The sequence below is a fragment of the Mesoplodon bidens genome, assembly GCF_964165515.1.
Source record: "Mesoplodon bidens genome assembly, chromosome: 7".
Classification (NCBI taxonomy): domain Eukaryota; kingdom Metazoa; phylum Chordata; class Mammalia; order Artiodactyla; family Ziphiidae; genus Mesoplodon; species Mesoplodon bidens.
Window position 1 is genome coordinate 37,481,765 of NC_138164.1, and position 19,152 is coordinate 37,500,916.

Genomic DNA, 19,152 nt, shown 5'->3' on the forward strand with positions numbered 1-19,152 from the left:
AACAAAACTGTGGAGATGGAGAACAGATTAGAAGTTGCCAAGGGTTAGACATGGGGGTAGAAAGTACAGCGGGGGATCTTTGTGAGGTTTTTGTGGTCCCAGTACAAATAATACAGCAATCTTGGTTTTAACCGCGAAAGATGTTTAAAAGCAATTCCTAATAAGAGGTGTCCAGATATTTAGCAATGGCAGCAGATTAGAGGTATAGCTACCCAACATGACAGCTTCAAAACAGATGGTACTAATTCAATGCATATGTTCATTTTTAAAAGGCCAATCACAACACTTAAATGGCATATATCTTAACGATATTATTCTAAGGATCCAGCTATACCAGATGGACTAGCAGGATTTTCTGTACATTCAATCTTATTTTAGACAGTAAATCTTATAATAAGACAGTTAAAAAAAGAAAAAGAAAAAAAAAACAAACCAACTACAGTTGGATACTCTCATAGGAAGATGAGGTGAAAATATGTAGCAGCGGTTCAAAAGCTTAAGCAGTGGCACCTAAATTTGGCTGCACATTAGAATCATCTGAAGCACTTTTTAAAAACCCTCACACCAACAGTTGGTCATCCTAAACCAATAAAATCATTTTAAATCTCCTCAGACGATGCCATTGTCTAGCCAGAAGTGAGAACCAGCGGACTAAGCAGAAGGGGATGTTTCTACAAAGATTTCTTAACAATAAGTTCTTTCACCCAATCAGATTTACCTTCCTGCAAAGGGGTAAAGAAGGCTAGATGTTGTCCATACTTGCTTAGCTTTAATTAGCACTTGTGACTTGCCCAAAACCTAGATCATGTTTCCCCTAAATTTCATGTGATTTCCTAAGTTCTTCAAATCCAGGGCTAAGGGGTTTGCCAGGATGAGATTTTAAGTGCTCACACAGGGGAAGTCCCTGGCAAACCAGGACAGAGGTCACTCTACATTGAAATGTAAAGCATCCTAAATAACCCTGCCACTGCCCCCAGATACTTGTCTGTGCCAACCAGTGGAGAAAAGGCATTCTCCATTACTACCACGGCAAATGCTGCTCTACTTGCCTTGGCTACTCCCTATCTTTTCCAGGCGTCTCTCCCCTTCACCTGCTGGTGGACGCTTTGGCAGCTGACAATGCAGATATTTTCAAACTTTAAGGTGAATAAAAATCATCTGGAGGGCCAGTTATAACAGAAATCACTGAGCCCCACTAGAGTTGCTCATTCCATAGGGCTGGGACAGGGTCCTAAAACTTGAATATCTGACACATTATCAGGGGACGCTGGTAAAGCTGGTCAGGTTGTTACCGAATGCACGTTCGTGTGTCTGAAGCACAGTGAGGCCAAACAAACCGAAAGGTTGGAGTCTGGGGCAGAGAAAGGTTTATTGCAGGATCGAGCAAGGAGAGGGGTGGCCCGTGTTCCAAAAACCCTGAAATCTCCAAAGGATTTCAGCAAAGCATTTTTAAAGGCCACGTGAGGGAGGGACGTCCCAGGGAATGTGATCAGCTCGTGCACAATCATCTGACTGGCTGATGTTGAGGCCACAGGGCAGGTAACATTATCCATCCTTAGGTGCCAGAAGGTCTGGGGGCTGTGTGCTCATGATCATCAAAGAGTTAACTTCTTCCACTGGGTGGTGGTTTTTAGCATCTGAAAACTCAAGAAATATGCCTGAGATACTATTATCTGAGGACTTCAGAGAGGAACTACAGCAGAGGCTATGGAGGATGGGTCTGTCCTAGGAAGGCCCCATAGGGTACTGCTTGGTTACAAGGTGACCATACTTTGAGAACCACTGCTCTAGTGGCTTGGAATGTTAAAGTAATGGAAGAAGCCCTTCCCAGATCTAGATTCTAGTATCACCAGCTATTTTGGTGGGGTTCCGGGAAGGGTAAGTTTTGTCCTTGCTTGGACTTCTTGTTCATTTATATCAAAGCCTATTTGAGGCAGTGCACTCGGCAGTCCTGCAGATCTGTCTTTGGCTTCAACAGTGTTTGGAATGAACAGACCCAGGGACGCTCCTTGCTCCAGCCCCCGACCACACTCCAACATTTCTTCCTGTCGCAACCTTTGGAATCAGCCACTCAGCTATCCTCAGCCTCCAGGACAGGCCAACACCGTTTTTGGAGCTTAGCTCCTTATCACTGATCAACCACGAGTTCCCAGGTTCGTCAGAATTATTCCATTGAGGTGGAGGCCGCCATCCACCGCCTGTTCAACATGCATCTGTGGACACTTACCTCTCTCTAAGCTTCTATTTCCACAGCAACAGTGGGACTCTGGACAATGGGGGCCACAGTTTTCGCCAACTGGCTGAAGAGAAGTGTGAGGGCGCCCAGCGACTCTTGAAAATGCAAAACAAGTGCTGCGGCCGCGCCCTCTTCCAGGATGCGCGGAAGCCTTCTCAAGATGAGTGGGGTAAAACCCAGGACACTGTGCAAGCCGCCATTCTTAGGGAGAAGAACCTGAACCAGGCACTATCGGATCTGCGCGCCCTGGGTCCTGCCCGCGCAGACTCTCACCTCTGTGACTTCCTGGAGAGCCGCTTCCTGGAGGAGCAGCTGAAACTCATCAAGAAGATGGGCAACCACCTGACCAACCTCCGCAGGCTGGCTGGTCCGCAGGCTGTGCTGGGCGAGTATCTTTTCGAAAGGCTCACGCTCGAGCACAAACAGGAGTCTCTGAAGTCCAGCGGCCTCTGAGGAGCCCCTCTGGCGTCAGAGCTTCTGCCCGAAGCCCAGCTCTGCAGCCACTAGGCAGCTTTGTAACCGCCCTGGAGCACTCTCCCAAGCCTTGGACCAAATGGAAACAATAACGCTTTTTGCAGAAGGAAAAAAAAAGCCTATTTGAAACACAAACAGAATAAAGAGAAAAAAAGAAAAAATATATATATATATTCATGTTCTTTTAACATATGAATTGCCCCACTTTATCTGTGTGAAATACGTTTGTTCCCGTTATTGGGCTGGTTCTCAAGCTTTGCTGCTCGTATGAATTACCTAAAGAGCTCTTTTTTTCTTTTAGTATTAAATATTTTTTTAATTAGTTTCTGCTTTATAACAAACTGAATCAGTTATACATATACATCTGTTCCCATATCCCTTCCCCTAAAGAGCTTTGAATAGAAACTTTGGTGTCTGGGTCCCAGCCCCAGAGATTTTGATTCAGTAGGTCTAGGGAGGAGCCTGGGCACGGTGAGGTCTCAGAGTTCCCCAGGTGATTCTAATATGCAGCAACTTTGTGAACCACCTCTTGGCTTCAATCCAGCTAGTGATCAGATATTAAATCTAAGACACATGGGCTAGTGCGTGAGCTCTGCTGCTAGGCGTGTTCCATTTTCTTCCTCCTGGAAGATTTGTGCCAGGGAAAATGATTGATAGTTGTGTTACTTCTCTGAAATGGATAGAAATTTCCAATTAGCGTGAACAGGGGAGGGTGAATGGGTGAATGCAATAAGGTGTATCATTTATGTATTTCCCTATGTGTATGGCTAGAAGCTTTTGCAACTGACGTCTGCCCTACTTTTCATGCGAATGGTAGTGCTTGTCCTCCTAATGCAGCTGTAAACTTTATAAGCCCATAGGTAGACAGCATCACAAAATATTTACCCCTCCCCACTGGCCCACTCTCAAGCTTCACTCCCCTTCCCCAATACACAAATGTACATCAGTGTGCTTGAGACCAACATCAACATACTGACTGTCAATTCTTCTACTTTGCAGCTTCCCTCTTATCAGGAGGTGTCAGCATTTAGTGCCCAGAGGAGGCATTTCCAGTCATCTCAGCTTAGAGGTCAAATATCCAAATATCCAAAGTAAAAAAGGTTAAAGAAAAGAAGAAGAAGAAGAAAGCAAGGAAGAAAAGAAGGAAACAATTTTCTTATCTCATAGTAATAAGGCAGTTTTCCTTAAAAAAAAATAAAGACTTAAGCCTTAAATTCTCTTTCCTAATCAAAATGTGCTTTTCCGTCTTTAGACTATTCCTCTTATATCCTGTATTATTCATGATGTTTAATTCTTGAAATAGCACATGGCTGAAAACAGAAGCTAACCTCTTGTCCACTATGAATTAAATCTTCTTTTCCTAGGACCCGTCTACAATGTACAGTTTGGGGTTTGCCAACGTAATTATTTTCTCTGAAATAAGGTACAGCATTTTGCCTTTTCAATATATAGTTATACAATACATTGTTAACACAACATAGTTAATATAGTCAATACAACTATAACACACATGATATGATGCCACTTTGGTGATTTTCTTCATCCATGTAATTCTGAAATTTGACAGTATAGTTTTCATATTCTAATGAGCTGAGTATTACCTTTGCAAGGATAGAAAAATAAAATAAATTCATAATATTCTTGTGTGGTTTGCCCCTGGGGTGGATTACCATAATGGGGGCATATTTGAGCCTTTCTCCAAGTCATTAAAAAACCTCCAGCGAGTAGCCCCTTGTCCTCTCCAGGAAACTGCGGGAAGGTATCTTTAATCACAATAATCCTGGGGGGAGAAATCTCGGAAATAAGACATCTGCTTCTGTGCCTTGTTGTTTTGCACAATAGCAATGATTGCTTTAGCAGCTTCTATTGCCATATGTGTATAGTAAGTAAATGAACATAAAATTGAATGAACGCATAAAAGAAGGATAAACCCACCCAGTTTAACAAATCCACTCTCTCACCTGCTGTGCCCTGAAACGTGAAAGAAAGAATCACGGGATCATAAGGATTCATAAAGTAACAGTCTCTGTTAACAATATTGACAGGAGGTATAAGGATGATTTGTCTGATGTGGGACCAACAGCTTAACTGCTTAATTCTTTTTTTTAAGGGCAAATCATTCATTTATTGTTTAAAGATTGCAAGACAACATCGGAATTTTTGTAGCACAATTTAAATGTTTTACTTTTTTGATAAAGCAGAGTATAATAGAAAAACAATTAGTTTCCAGTAATATCTATATTTCTATTCAGAATTAAGTCTTCCACAGACATGTAACCTGGAAACAAAAGCCTGTTCCAATAAGCAAAGCTTCAACAGAGCGGCTACTTTTCGGGCCAGGGAAAGGTTCATCCCTATAGGATGATGATGTGCTGTGTAAAATGGCTGCAAGGTCACAGCCTTGAGGGCGTTGGAAGTCTGTTATCCTATTCCACATTAAGTAGTTTGGTGAACTTCAAACGACCGTTCGTCTGCAACCAAGCTGCCAACCTTTAACTGATATTTCAAACAGGTAAAAAATAAATGAAAAGAAATCCCTACACTGATGTTCCTCGATTTACACTGTTAAATGGTTCATTAACATGTAATTCTGGCTAAGAATTACATTTGAGACTCCTTGCTCAGATTTTGGTGAACAGTACTAATCTTTAGAAATTCAAGTTCTTATTAATCAATAATTTGTCAGCTAGGATACATTCAGGCATCAGCTGCAACTACAGAATAGGTGCACTGCCTCAGCGCTTTGGAAAGACATAATCTACAACACTACTAGCAGACAAAATATCTGTTACTAGACAGCATATGTGCAGTACAGCAAGACAAAAACATATATTCATATGTGCCGCGGACCAGCCGGAGAAAGAGGATTTCACCGCCCAGGGTCAGAAGGGACGGGGTAAGGAACTGAAGTAGCACCGACGAATGGGGTCAGAAGGACCAAGACAACTGATGGTTGCAAGGCAAGTTTTATTATGCTACGGTTGCAGATTATATAGACTAGAAATGGAAGGTTGCCAGATGGTGGTTTACATTATCTATAGACTGTCTTGGCTCAAGGTTAACTTCCCTGGGAGAAAACCCATAAGCCCAGAATCATCCAAAATAACCTGCATGTGCAAGGGGGAGACAGCTTTGCTTGTCTCATTTTACATTCTTTCTGATTTCTGGGCCCTGGTGATTTATCTCCCATGGAATGGAACAAGGAAGGGAACAAGTAGGGACAGTCCCTTCGAGCAGCGGCGGCATGCCTGGCATGTCCATAGCCTGATCTCAAGGCTGACTGTTTCCCTCAGTTCCCCCTTTTTTATTTTTTAATTTTTGCTGCAAAATAATTCCATGAAGCGTAGTGCCGAGAGTAGTATATTGTTGCATGAGGATACGAAACAGACATGAGAAGATTATTATCAAAAATAGGCAAATTATGGCCAGGGTAATAAATCCTGACAACCCTCCAGTAATCCATGACTGAGGGTTTAACCACTTTAAATGGTCCAGTAAAGTTTTAATTACATCTTCTTGCCAAATATCATCAAGATGTGCATTTTGTATATCCTGAATTTCAGCATTTAATTTCTTAAGGTCAAGACTAATATTATTATCTGACCAAACACTCAGCAGATGCATTTTTACTTTTTCCCATTCCCAAATACAGTCATTGTACTTGTAAGGAGTAACACAAATCCATGTATACTTTTCATGACAAGCTAAACGCATCCTCAATTTTAATGCTGCCATCTGATCTCCAATCCCCCAAATTGCGTTTTTAAATTCATCTAACTTGTTATTCATCTGTAAATCTACGTGACTTTGTAAAGATAAAGCAAGACTGGTATTTTGAGATAATTGATTAGCAAAGTGAGCATGATTAATACTCTGTGAAAGAGCAAGACAGGCAGTAGCCGCGGTAGCAGACAGAGCAGCCAAGGCAAGTAAACTTACTATTAGCCACCCAATAAAGCGTCTCCTTCTCTGCAAGGCTTTAGAGAGTTCTACCCATGCCTGTACTCCAGTATCTTCCTACCAAGGTTCTCTCAGATGTACAGGCACCATAACATATATGGGTTACTTTAGTATAAGCACAGATTGTGTTCCTGCAGAAGGGAACATACAACTGTAAAAATACAATGAACACAGCTAATATTATATCCTCCTTTGGAAGAATTACCAATGCTAATAGAACCAATCAAAAGTGTATATGGAGGAGCAACACAAGTTATAACAGGTGTATTGGAATAAGTTAGAGCTAGTTTCCATATACCCCAGTTCTTTTGAAATGCGATAAACCTATCTATGACGGGAATACAAGAGATAAGAATTTACCCCTTGGTATAATCTATAGTACACCATATTTGGTTATTATTCCAAGATGCATTGCAACATTCAAAATTGGATCCAGGAAAGTTAATGGTCATAAAAGGAGGAAATTGATTTTTTGATTTTCTCTTAAAAATAGTAACCATATATCCAGCCATAAGTATCCCTTGTCCTCCAAGTAAACGCTTCATACACAAATAATTTCCTGAATCTTCACCTGTAACCTTGGCTATAGTAATAGCAGAATCCCTAAGTGGTGAGGCGTATGAGATTTGACCTCTAATATTAATAGGTTGCCCATTTTTATAGCAAATGATGGTATCCTTAAGATCCTCTCGTCGGCTGGTAGCCGGGCATGTAAGAGTAATGTTGGTTCCTGTAAAACGAAGGATGCCTGGAGAGCCTGACAAACTAATTGATTGATCCGTTCCCTCATAAACATCTGTATGCTCATAACTAATAGCCTTTACACATCCAGTTTCCAGATTCAATGGGCTAAGACAGACAGGATAGGTACTAAACCAGTTAGTATAATTTACAGACATATTGATTTGTTTTATATTCCCAATAAGAGGCCCATAAACAGTATCATTGTAAAATACAGGAAACTCTGCTTCAGACCAAGATATGGGTTTTAATAGTGGAGGATCAGGTACATAGGCCCAGTAAGTTGCTGCATTAACAGAGGGAACACATGAAATGGTTGCCAACATAGCCAAAAATAAAGTCACAGGTGTAACAGGATTATTCTGTTGTTTCACTAACTCTAGAGCTCGTGAAACCAATTGTTTAATTTGTCCCCAAGTTGGAACATCACTCCTTTGAGTCGTCCTGGCAAGTGGTCTCCTCTTCTTCTTCTTTTGCTGAATCAACACTGTCAAATTTTCGGGAGAGATGCAGAGCTTCTTCATCTTCTGAACTAGTTGTGAGCTGTGGCGAGCCATCTATTTGCTTGACTAAGCAAGCGCTCAGGAAGCCAGAGAGGTCCAGGAGCTGATCTGGGAAATATACACACGTGACCACGTCCCCAAATCAACACAGGATCAGGACCACGCCAAGTGCTGGTTAGCGGATCTTTCCCGAGGACCTCCAGAGACTGAAAGGCCAATCTTGGCTCAGCCACCAACCTTTCCCCTGTCAACAGTGAGAAAATTTAAAATAAACAGAGCATGATTTATAAGGTTATGTAGTGTTGTTCTATATAATTCCCCCATTTTTATTTTTTCAATAGTTAGCTTTAAAGATCTACTTGCACGTTGTATAATACCTTGTCCTTGAGGGTTACGTGGAATGCCTGTAATATTGGTAATTTGTAATGAATTACAAAATGTTGCAAAGCAACACTAGTGTAAGTGCGCCCATTGTCTGTTTTAATAATTTTGGGAAGGTTCATGAAAGCAAAACAGTGTAATAAATGAGTGATGACATGTTTAGTAGCTTCTCGGGTCTGTGCTGTAGCACAGAGGAAACCAGAATAAGTATCAATAGTGACATGAACAAACTGTAATTTCCCAAAAGACGGGATATGAGTAACATCCATTTGCCATAAATGACTAGGTAATAATCCACGAGGATTAACACCATAATGTGGAACAGGAAGGTGAGGTAAGCACTGTGGGCATTGCTTAACAATTTGTCAGGGCAGCTTCACGAGTAAGGGAAAATTGTTTGCGTAATGTAGCTGCCGACTGATGGTGTAAAGCATGCGATTGTTGTGCTGCTTGTGAAGCAGTTTGATCATAACTTACCATAATATGAGGGTGTCCAGGACATGGACCATGAGTATCAACAGTATGAAGATAATGAATGCAATACCTTAGCCATTCTTGACAGCATGACGAACGGAAAGGAGGAGGACGGTAAATTGGGATATGTCCTGCTTTAGGGAAAAGAGATTGAGGAGGAAGAGTAACTTTAACTTTATTTTTGGGAGGAAAATGCACAGGATAAAGATCACGTTTAGATCGAGTTAAAACATCTGCAGTCCCATTCATTTTAGACAATGGACCAGACAAGTTAGAATGAGCACGGATATGCAGAGCTGCAACAGGACCATCGTGGGAACGAATAAGCTGTTGAAGCAAACGAAAAGACGATGATAATTCAGGGTCATTAGTATATCCTCTGGTCGCAGTCTCCAGAAGAAATAATAAGCTAATAAGATATTTACTATCAGAAAACAAATGAAAAGATATAGAAGGCAAATGTTTAAAAGCCATAATGACAGCAAACAGTTCAACACGTTGAGCTGAAGTCAAGGAAGTTTGTTTAATGAGTTTTGTTCCATCGTCAATGATTACAGTAGCCACTCCTGAAGAAGAACCGTCTGTAAAAAACCAAAGGTACATGAGGAATAGGCTGTTGCCTAATTATAGAAGGAAAGATATAAGAGTTAAGTTTGCTGAATTGGATCAATTTATCAGCAGGCTAATGGCATTCCAAGGTACCTGAAAATCCTGCAAGAACAAGACCCCATTCATTACTATGTTGAAAAAGCCAATTTTGTTGACTAACTGAATAAGGGATAATAATTTGAGAAGGTTCTAGACCTATAAGTTGTAAGCATCTAGTTCTACCTTGCATTATTAACTTAATAATAAGTTCATAATAAGGGTTAATAACTTTAGAGGATGGAGTTTTCATATGAATCCATTCAATAATTCCACCAGTTTGCCATAAGATGGCAGTAGGCACATGAGGTGTTGGACAAGCAACTAAAGACATGGGCAGGTGAGTATGTATTCGAGTTAACTGTGCAGAGCTGATAGCTCTATTAACTATTTGGGAAGCTTGGAATCCTCTGGAGTCATAGAGCGTGAAGTAGAAGGATCTGAGTCACCTTTAAGAATATCAAGTAAAGGCTCTAACTGAGCAGTAGGAAGTTCTAAGGAAGGCCTTAGCCAATTAATATCTCCAAGTAATTTTTGAAAATCATTTCATGTTTTTAAATTATCAACTCGAATTTGCAGTTTTTGAGGCCTAATGGTAGAGTTATCAATATATTTTCCCAAATAGAAAAATGGAGATTGTCTTTGAATTTTTTCTGAGGCAATGACCAAGCCAAATGATTGTAAGGATTGTTGTAAAAATTGAGAAGCAGTCTCTAATCAAGAAATATTGTCAGTGGCTAAAAGTATATCATCCATATAATGTATGAGATATAACGTTGGAAACCTTTTTCTCACAGGAGTTAAGGCCTGAGCCACATATATTTGGCATAATGTAGGACTATTTGCCATGCCCTGAGGCAATACTTTCCATTGATATCTCCTCATGGGTTCCTTAAAATTTAAGGAAGGCAAGCTAAAAGCAAAATGTTTTCTATCTTCAGGAAACAAAGGAATAGTGAAAAAACAATCTTTAAATCTATAACTAAAAGATGATAACTGTGTGGTATGGCTGTTGGAGAGGGTAGGCCTAGTTGAAGAGCTCCCATTATTAGCATAGTTTTATTAACAGCTCTTAGACCCTGTAATAACCTCTATTTTCCAGACTTTTTCTTGATAATAAAAATAGGAGTATTCCAAGGACTATTGGAAATTTCTAAATGCCCGAATTGTTCCAGTACTAATTGTTCTGCAGCTTCTAATTTCTCCTTTGTGAGGGGCCATTGGTCCACCCATACAGGGTCATCACTCAGCCAAGTAATTGGACCAGCAGTGAGTGGAGGAGAATCCAAGGCCCCTAAGAAAAACCCAAACCTTGTCTATCACTTTTTATTTTCACATCAATAGGATAGACAGTTCCTTTTTGATTTGTTCCCAGCCCTTTTGTGGGAAGAAATCCTGGATCCAACACCATATTAGAGACGTGAGAATTTGGACTATAAAGTAATACTCCCATTTCTTTTCATATATCTTGGCCCAAGAGGTTTAAAGGCAGCCCAGGCAAAACGTAAGGCTGGAAGTATCCTGAATGGCCCTCACTATCTTGCCATAATAATAACTGACTACTTTGCATAGGAGAACTCTGTCCTATTCCTTGAAGTTCTGTAATAATAGGACTAACGGGCCAATGTTTAGGCCAGTGCATCTGCGTCATAACAGAGACATCAGCTCCAGTGTCTAAAAAACCTGAAAAAACCTTTCCATTCATGGTTCATTTCATTTCTGGACGTTCTTTCCCTATCTTCTGAATCCAGTAGGCAGCACTAGATGATCCAAAAGCCTTTGTTTCTCTCTTTTGATGTTGTAAAATTTGTCCATGAGGTACAAAGGGCAAAAGTAGCAATTGTGGAATTTTATCACCAGGAGAAATCGTTATTATATTTTTAATAGTTTGTGCCATGATTTTTATTTCTCCTTCGTACTCAGAGTCTATGAGTCCTGGCATAATAGTTAAACCCTTCATGGCGACACTACTTCTTCCCAATAACAGTCCAATCAAACCCTTGGGTAAAGGTCCATAGATGCCCATAGAGAGGGCCTGAGGACCCATTGCAGGAGTTAATACATATCGGGCGGAGGTACTGAGGTCCAGTCCTGTGCTTCCTGCTGTTGCTCTGGAGAGCGAAGATATTGCATGTTTTTGTTTTTGGTTAATGTCTGATTGATAGTTTGAGGAGGATAGGCAGACGTTGCCCCTATTATTTGTTGGGGCCGGGGAAGGCCCCGGGAGGAGTTTCCCGACAGTGGTGTCCCATCCCTGTGGGCCACTGAGTGACAATCTCGTGCCCAACGTTTTCCCCTATTGCATTTAGGGCATAAACCAGGGATTTTCTGACCATCTGGAGGTTTTTGAGTAGGGAAGGAAGGAGCAGGGTTACAATGAAAAAATCCACATTCTCCAGCAAAATGACCTGCCTTTCCACATTGAAAACTAGTCTTTGTTCTCTTTTGATTGTTTTTAAACCCCACTTTAGTTAATGCTGCAGCCATAGCAGCACCCTGTATATAAGCAGGCCCAATGTCTGCACAAAGGCGAATATAATCCTCCAGTGTTCCCCGTTTTCTCCAAGGTCGAATCGCAGCCTGACCTGCATTATTAGCGTTTTCAAAAGCAAGTTGCTTAACTACAATTGTACCAGTGAGTCCATCCACAATGAGTCTCCCCACCGCCTGTAACAATCTATCTACAAAATCAGCATATGGTTCATCAGGTCCCTGTCTCATTTTTGAAAGATCCTCAGTTTTGTGTGTAGAAGGTAATTTCCTCCAGGCTTGTAATGCCAAATGATTTATTTGAGGATAAGCAACAAAGGTATAAGTTAGTTGATCTTGTAAAGAAATATATAGTCCTTCCCCAATCAGCATATGATAATCCACTGGAATATCATGGGTAGCATTCTTTTCTGCTTCTTCAGCAGCCCGTTCATAAAAATCAAACTTCCATATTAAATAATCTCCACCATTTAAACAAGCTCGTGCAATAGACTTCCAATCAGCGGGGGAAAGAGCTTCTCCTGCAATAGTGTCAACCATAGCAGTAGTAAAAGGAGCAGTGGGCCCATATTGAGCACAAGCAGATTTTAAATCTTTCAAAACTTTAAAAGGAAGAGCCTGATGCTCCCTAATAGCCTGTTGAGGATGATTAGGATCAGGTCTTTCTATGACAGGACAACAGAAAATAGGATCTTCTCCTCGTTTTATTGCTGCTTATACAGCACGTTGCAAGAGACTGAGCATTTTTACAGATGTAGATTTTTGAGGAAGACAGTCCTTACTAATTTGCAGCTTTTTCACTGACTTATCTGTCATAGCCATTAGAAAATCATCCTCAGGATGATTCTCTCTTTTATGTTTTTTTTTCTCTCTCTTTTATGTTTAAAAGCCTCATCGGTTAAGTCAAAATGTTCCTCTTCATCTGAAATATTTAAATTAATTAGCTCTTTCGGTTTAGGAAGTGGCGACACAGTAGCTGATAATACAGTCTTGTCTTCTGTCAGAGGCTTATGTTTTTCTGACTTTACATTCAAATCAACACTATCATGAGAAGAACCTAAACATATTTTTATCAGATTCCACAAACTAAATGTAACAACAGCAGTATGAGTAGGCCCTCGAGACTCATAATAATTTTTTAAATCTTCTCCAACTTTCTGCCAGATTTCTGTCACAGAGCCGCCATCAGGAAACCAGGGAGATACATCATGGATATGCTGCAAAAATTCAGTCAACTGTGAGGTAGAAACTTTATTACCCCGAGCTATAAGCATCGAAAGTAAAACCTGAGCAAATAATTCACGCTCCTTTGAGCCCTTTTGCCCCATCTTATTTTACTTCTGACTGTTGCCTTATGCCTCTATTAGTTTCACTTTTACTCGTGGCCACACATATTTTGCATAAGGGTTCTCTTACCTGCACTTTCTTTTCCTTTTAATTGCCTTCATGCTTCAGGTCCCTGTTCGGGCACCACTTGCCATGGACCAGCCTCAGAAAGAGGATTTCACCACCCAGGGTCAGAAGGGACGGGGTAAGGAACTGAAGTAGCACCGACGAATGGGGTCAGAAGGAACAAGACAACTGATGGTTGCAAGGTAAGTTTTATTATGCTACAGGTGCAGATTATATAGACTAGAAAAGGGAAGGTTGCCAGACGGTGGTTTACATTATCTAATGACTGTCTCAGCTCAAGGTTAACTTCCCTGGGAGAAAACCCATAAGCCCAGAATCATCCAAAATAACCTGCATGTGCAGGGAGGAGACAGCTTTGCTTGTCTCATTTTACTTTCTTTCTGATTTCTGGGCCCTGGTGATTTATCTCCCATGGAATGGAACAAGGAGGGGAACAAGTAGGGACAGTCCCTTCGAGCAGCAGTGGCATGCCTGGCATGTCCGAAGGTGCTCTCAAGGCTGACTGCTTCCCACACATATGTTGGCTTGTTTAAGCCTCAAGCCCTCGATCCTTTGTTGAAATACAATAATTTCATTCCTATGGTTTTCAATACCAAAAACTCAACCTCCAGGAGGGTTAAAGTCTAATTTGTACTCCAAACCAAGTAGCAGTGCAGTTCACTACTACTGAGGCTGAATCCATAAAGACTTCAAGACCACGACCAGAAGACAAGTTATTATATATAATACCCTAGAAGGCCTGAAACATAATTATCATATACATAGCTGGTCCTTCAGAACTTTTTACCTATAACATGTTTTTTGATGAAAGTTATTTAATGTACTGGAGATAACTGTGAATTACTGATCAAATATTTGAATACTTATACTTACCTGGAATTTCATTTCTGCTGAAAGAAAAAGGAAGAACAGGACTCACCTAAAAAAAACAAACTTTAGAAATGAAAGTAAACATCTTATCACACACTATCACTTTTGGAAGCAGCATAGAGGGGCAGTCAACAGTAAAACTGGTGAAATAGGACAAAACTCTAGGCCAAAAATCCATTATTATTATCATCAGTGACAGTACCACAACTGTGCCCTTCATAATTAATAAGCACTCCTAAGAGTCTTCATTTGGCACCAGATGATGTGTTTAAGAGAAACACTCTGGGAGGTTTTGAATCAGACTTGGTTTTTTGTTAGCCAAGTTACAGGAGAATTTTTAAAGTGGGGGGAAGGGAAGAAGGAAATGGACCAGAAAAAGGATTGAAGCCATCATCTACAAACCAACAAAGCACTGAGAGTTCCAAACGTTATGTCAGACACTAAAATGACTGATACAGGCTCAAATGGTTTATAAAACCTAGAAAAAGACTACACCAGCAAAGTCCCCATTTATCTGTAGAGTTCAGAAACTAAAACAAGGAATATTTCGGCTTAACACCTTATCTCAAGAGAATCATATACACTTCACATGAATAAAAATACCTGAAACCAAACATTTTTAAAAGCTCCAATACCCAAAATAGAAAGAAAAAAATTAATTCAGAAGACTCAATCCATCCATGATAATCACAAAATGGCTGGGCAATCTCTATCTCCCTTCCACACTAACCATCCATCCCCTGGAAGACCAAGGGAGATCAGACCTTCCAGACTTACCTTCCAGACCTTCCAGACACCTGGCTGCGGCAAAATTCGATGGAATCTCCTTGTGGAACAGCAGTTTCCCATCTCTTGTGTCTCTCCCTGTCATGATCATGCAGGAAGCAAGTCTGGCTGTGCTATTTCTTATCATTGTGTGTCACCCATCTGCAACATGATATTGAAAAAGTAGTTCCCCTTCCCCCAGAAGGTTGAGGCTCAGCTACAGGGGTAATTCTCCTGGGCACACAGTCATTATTTAGGCCGACTCAGTGACTTCAACAGGCTTAATCATGTCATCAGGTTTGTTGCCAGCTGCATAATGCTCCCACATCTGTAGATAGAGCCGCTCTAGTTCCATCGTGTATTGTCTGGTGTTGAACAGAGGGCTAGATGTTCTCTGCTTCCAGACTTTGCCACGAATTTTCTTCAGGTATTCTACATCAGTTCCCAGTTTCACAGCTATCTCTTCATATTCTTGTCTATTTTTAGCAATCAGCTCAAGACAGCCTAAACAAGTGAGCTGGGAAGCTGCAACTCGGGAAGCAAGAGTCTCTCCTGGCAGAGTCACCATGGGGGTCCCTGCCCAAAGGACGTCCATCCCTGTGGTGTGTCCATTACAGAGTGGAGTGTCCAAGCAGACATCAGCCAGCTGGCCTCTCCGAACATGTTCCTCTTTAGGAGCAACAGGGGAAAAAATGATACGGCTCGGGGGAAGGCCCATATTTTGTGCGTACTGTTGAATATTAGCTTCTCCTGCTGCTGGAAAACGCAACAGCCACAGTACACTATCGGGAACACGCTTCAGAATATTTGCCCACATCTGCAAAGTAGATGGGTCAAGTTTGTATAACTGATTAAAGTTACAGTACACAATGGCATCTTCCGGTAACCCGTACTGAGAACGTGTGGTTACAATAATGGTACGGGGAACCTCCTCTCCAGTGGCAGCCTTATTGTTGATCAGGGTAGTTGCCAGTCCATTGCTAATACTGAATCCATTAATTGTAATCTGAATTTGTCCTCTGTTAATCATTTCAATAACTGCTTCTGCAACAGTATTCATAGGAATGACAGGCATATTAAGAGCTGTATTACTGCTGTCTGCGTTGTCTTCTCCATCAGGACATTTCATCTTGACTATTTGCACATCTGATAGACTATCAAGAAATGCTTGGAGGTCGATGCCATTCAGCACAATCCGATTGTCATAAATGTGCCCATCGGACTTAAAATCGATGACGGCTTTTTTCTTCAGGTGAGGAAACATATTAGCATGATCACCAATAAAGAAAGTATGGGGCATATAAGCCAGTTTCTCAGAATACTGCTCAGCAACTTCAGCAGGTGAAGTTTCCTGATCAGTGATGATATAATCCATGAAAAGCGCGCCACTAGTCCCAGGGTACCCCAGCCACATTGCCTGAATAGGAGCTGGCCTGAGAGCAAAGAGTTCATTTCGAGCACCCCTGGTATAACCATTCAGATTTACGAGGATGTGTATACCATCTTGATGGATGCGATCAGCTGCTTTCCCATTGCATGGAATCTGAGAAAGATCAATGAAATGATTGGCTTCTGCCATCACCTTCGCTCGGAAGTTTGTGCCATCATGTGGGCTCAGGCCATAACAGAATATCTCAAATTTATCAGGATTGTGCATGCCTGGAATAGACTGCATAAGATGAGAAGTAGGATGATTCCCAAAGTCAGAACTCACGTATCCTACACGCAGTCGACCATCACTGAGCTTCAGGTCTTTTGGATGTTCATACGGTGGTTTATGAAGGACACTTATATTAGCCAAGCAGAGGTTCCCATGCCTCTCAGCAATAGCCTTCCTGAAGCCATGAGAAAGAGGATAGAGCATACTATGATGAGGCTGCACAGAAGGCAACCTATTCCTCTCCAACTGGTCAGCCACAATGCTGACCAACTTCTTCATTCGCTCATCATAGTCTGTCCAATCACAGACAACCTGCAGGCAATGAGCCAAATTACAATAAGCGTCAGGAAAGTCAGGTTGAAGCTTCAGAACAGTGCGATAAGAAGCAATTGCTTCTGGAATATTCCCTGAATCGTGGTGAATGGAAGCCAGATTGCTGTGGGCATCCGCAAATGCAGGGCTGATCTGAACGGCACGAGTATAACACTGCAAGGCTCCCTGAACATCCTGCATCTCCCGTAGGGTGTTTCCCATATTGCAGTAGGCATCAGCAAAGGTAGGACTGATTCGAATAGCCTCCTTATAATGCATCAGAGCTTCGTGCAGTTTTCCCTGCTGCTTCAATACACTTGCTAAATTTGAATGGGCATCAGCAAAGTCTGGGCAGAGCTCTAATGCTTTACGATACAAGCGAACTGCCTCTTCACTGTTTCCCTGTTCTCCTTTGATATTGGCTAGGTTATTCAGAGAGTCTGCATGGGTGGGACACAGCCGGAGAGCTGTATGATAACAATCTTCTGCTTCAGCAACACTGCCCTTCTCTTTGAGAGCGTTTCCTAGGTTGCAGTAAGCATCAGGGAAATGTGGTTGCAATTCAATAGCTCGCCTGTAGGTGTCTATTGCCAGATCCATCAGGCCTTGCTCATAGTATACACAAGCCAGGTTGCCATGTACCACTGCATGATTTGGACTCAAGCTTAGGGCACGAAGGTAAGCTGCCACAGCTCTGTCAAAAATCCGTGCCTCATTGAAGACATTTCCTAAATTGATATAAGCATCCAGAAAATTGGGGTCAAGGGTGACAGCCTTTTCAAAGTGATGAATTGCAAGCCAAATCTCCCCCTGTGCATTGAAAACACAGCCAAGATTACTCCAAGCTACTGCAAAGTTCGGTTGCGTCTCAATTGCTTTCAAATAACATGCCTTGGCTTCTTCTAAGCCACCCAGGGCTTTGAGCAGGTTCCCCAGGTCACTGCGAACACAGTACAAATAAGGATTGTACTGAAGAGCAGAGACGTAAGCTTGTACTGCCCCTTCCATGTCGCCTGCTGCTACCAATGCGGCTGCCAGGTTAATATAACCATCGATGAAATCTGGTTTGAGACGCAATGCATGCCGGTAATGCTCAGTTGCTTCCTGCAACTGCCCTCTTTCCTTGTACACATTCCCCAAATTCGAATAGGCTTCTGCCAGAAGAGGGTTCTGTTTAATTGCCAGAGTACTAAAGTGGGCAGATCTGTCCAGCCTTCGACACTGGAAGTGTATAGATGAAAGTAATAAAAGTACACCAGTATTGCCTGGCTCTTGTCTCCAGAGCTGCATGCAGTGTCTCTCAGCTGTCTCAAAATCTCCTGCCTGATATTCTCGATGTGCCAACTCAGCTAACCCTTGGAAGGAAAGCATACATTTCGTTGGTTCTGTGCTGTCGGCCACGTTGCCCACGGAAGACGCCATCTGGAGCTTCTGGAGAGAGTGAAATAAGGGGGTAATTGAGTCCCGCTGCCGCCACTACTGGCAAGAATGTTTCTAGAGGTAGCAAACACGAGCGCAGCAGCCGTACCACTGCTTTGGCAGGCTTAAGCGGCGGCAACGGTTACAGGCACCGAAACTTAGGAACTCTGGTTGGCCATCTACCTCTCATGCTCTTGAAATCTTAATTCTTAACCCTGCCCTCTTCCACCATTTTTCTGCTAATCAGGGAATAAAAATTACCTATCCATTTGCCTTACAAGAAATCAAAAGTCAGTAGTCCAAACACTTTTAAAAATATTGTTTTCTGTCCAGTTGGAAATGAGATACATGATTGACTTTTCTTCATCATTCATATAGTCAACGTGGAAAACATTAGGGCCATGAATTTCAATACAGTAAGATGAGAAAATTTTAAATTGGCCTTCCCAAACCACTAATAAGTAACCGATGTTGTATATGATGCTAAAATCTTAGAGACTGAGTTTGATATTTTAAAAGTTCTGAAAACATTAGCTAATTTCTCCTCATCAAATTTCTCATGACTCAAACCTGAGTGTTACTTTTTAAAAGATAAATTTATTTATTTTTATTTATTTATTTTTATTTTGGCTGCATTGGGTCTTCAGTGCTGCGTGCAGGCTTTCTCTAGTTGAGGTGAGCGGGGGCTACTCTTTGTTGTGGTGCCGGGGCTTCTCATCACAGTAGCTTCTATTGTTGTTCCACAACTCTATGGGTTCCTTTTTAGGTCCTACAAAGAACCCTAGAAATTAGTTCATGTAATTATAGGT

General features: G+C 41.5%; 2 protein-coding genes across 2 annotated transcripts; one reads left to right on the forward strand and one right to left on the reverse strand.

The window, feature by feature from the left end:
* Window positions 1-2,258: 2,258 nt before the first annotated feature.
* LOC308620349 (ferritin light chain-like) lies at window positions 2,259-2,849 on the forward strand. The gene has a single exon (XM_081239849.1). The coding sequence runs from the start codon at window positions 2,339-2,341 to the stop codon at window positions 2,687-2,689; it is 351 nt and encodes a 116-aa protein (XP_081095975.1). The 5' UTR covers window positions 2,259-2,338; the 3' UTR covers window positions 2,690-2,849.
* Window positions 2,850-15,176: 12,327 nt separating this feature from the next.
* On the reverse strand, window positions 15,177-18,346 carry LOC308620420 (UDP-N-acetylglucosamine--peptide N-acetylglucosaminyltransferase 110 kDa subunit-like; the record flags this gene model as incomplete). Its single annotated transcript, XM_081239957.1, has 1 exon — window positions 15,177-18,346. One exon carries the CDS (start codon window positions 18,344-18,346, stop codon window positions 15,206-15,208), a length of 3,141 nt encoding a protein of 1,046 aa, XP_081096083.1. The 3' UTR covers window positions 15,177-15,205.
* Window positions 18,347-19,152: the final 806 nt, after the last annotated feature.

Coding starts and splice junctions, on each gene's coding strand:
- LOC308620349 (XM_081239849.1), top strand. CDS start 2,339: ATGCAAAACAAGTGCTGCGGCCGCGCCCTCTTCCAGGATGCGCGGAAG.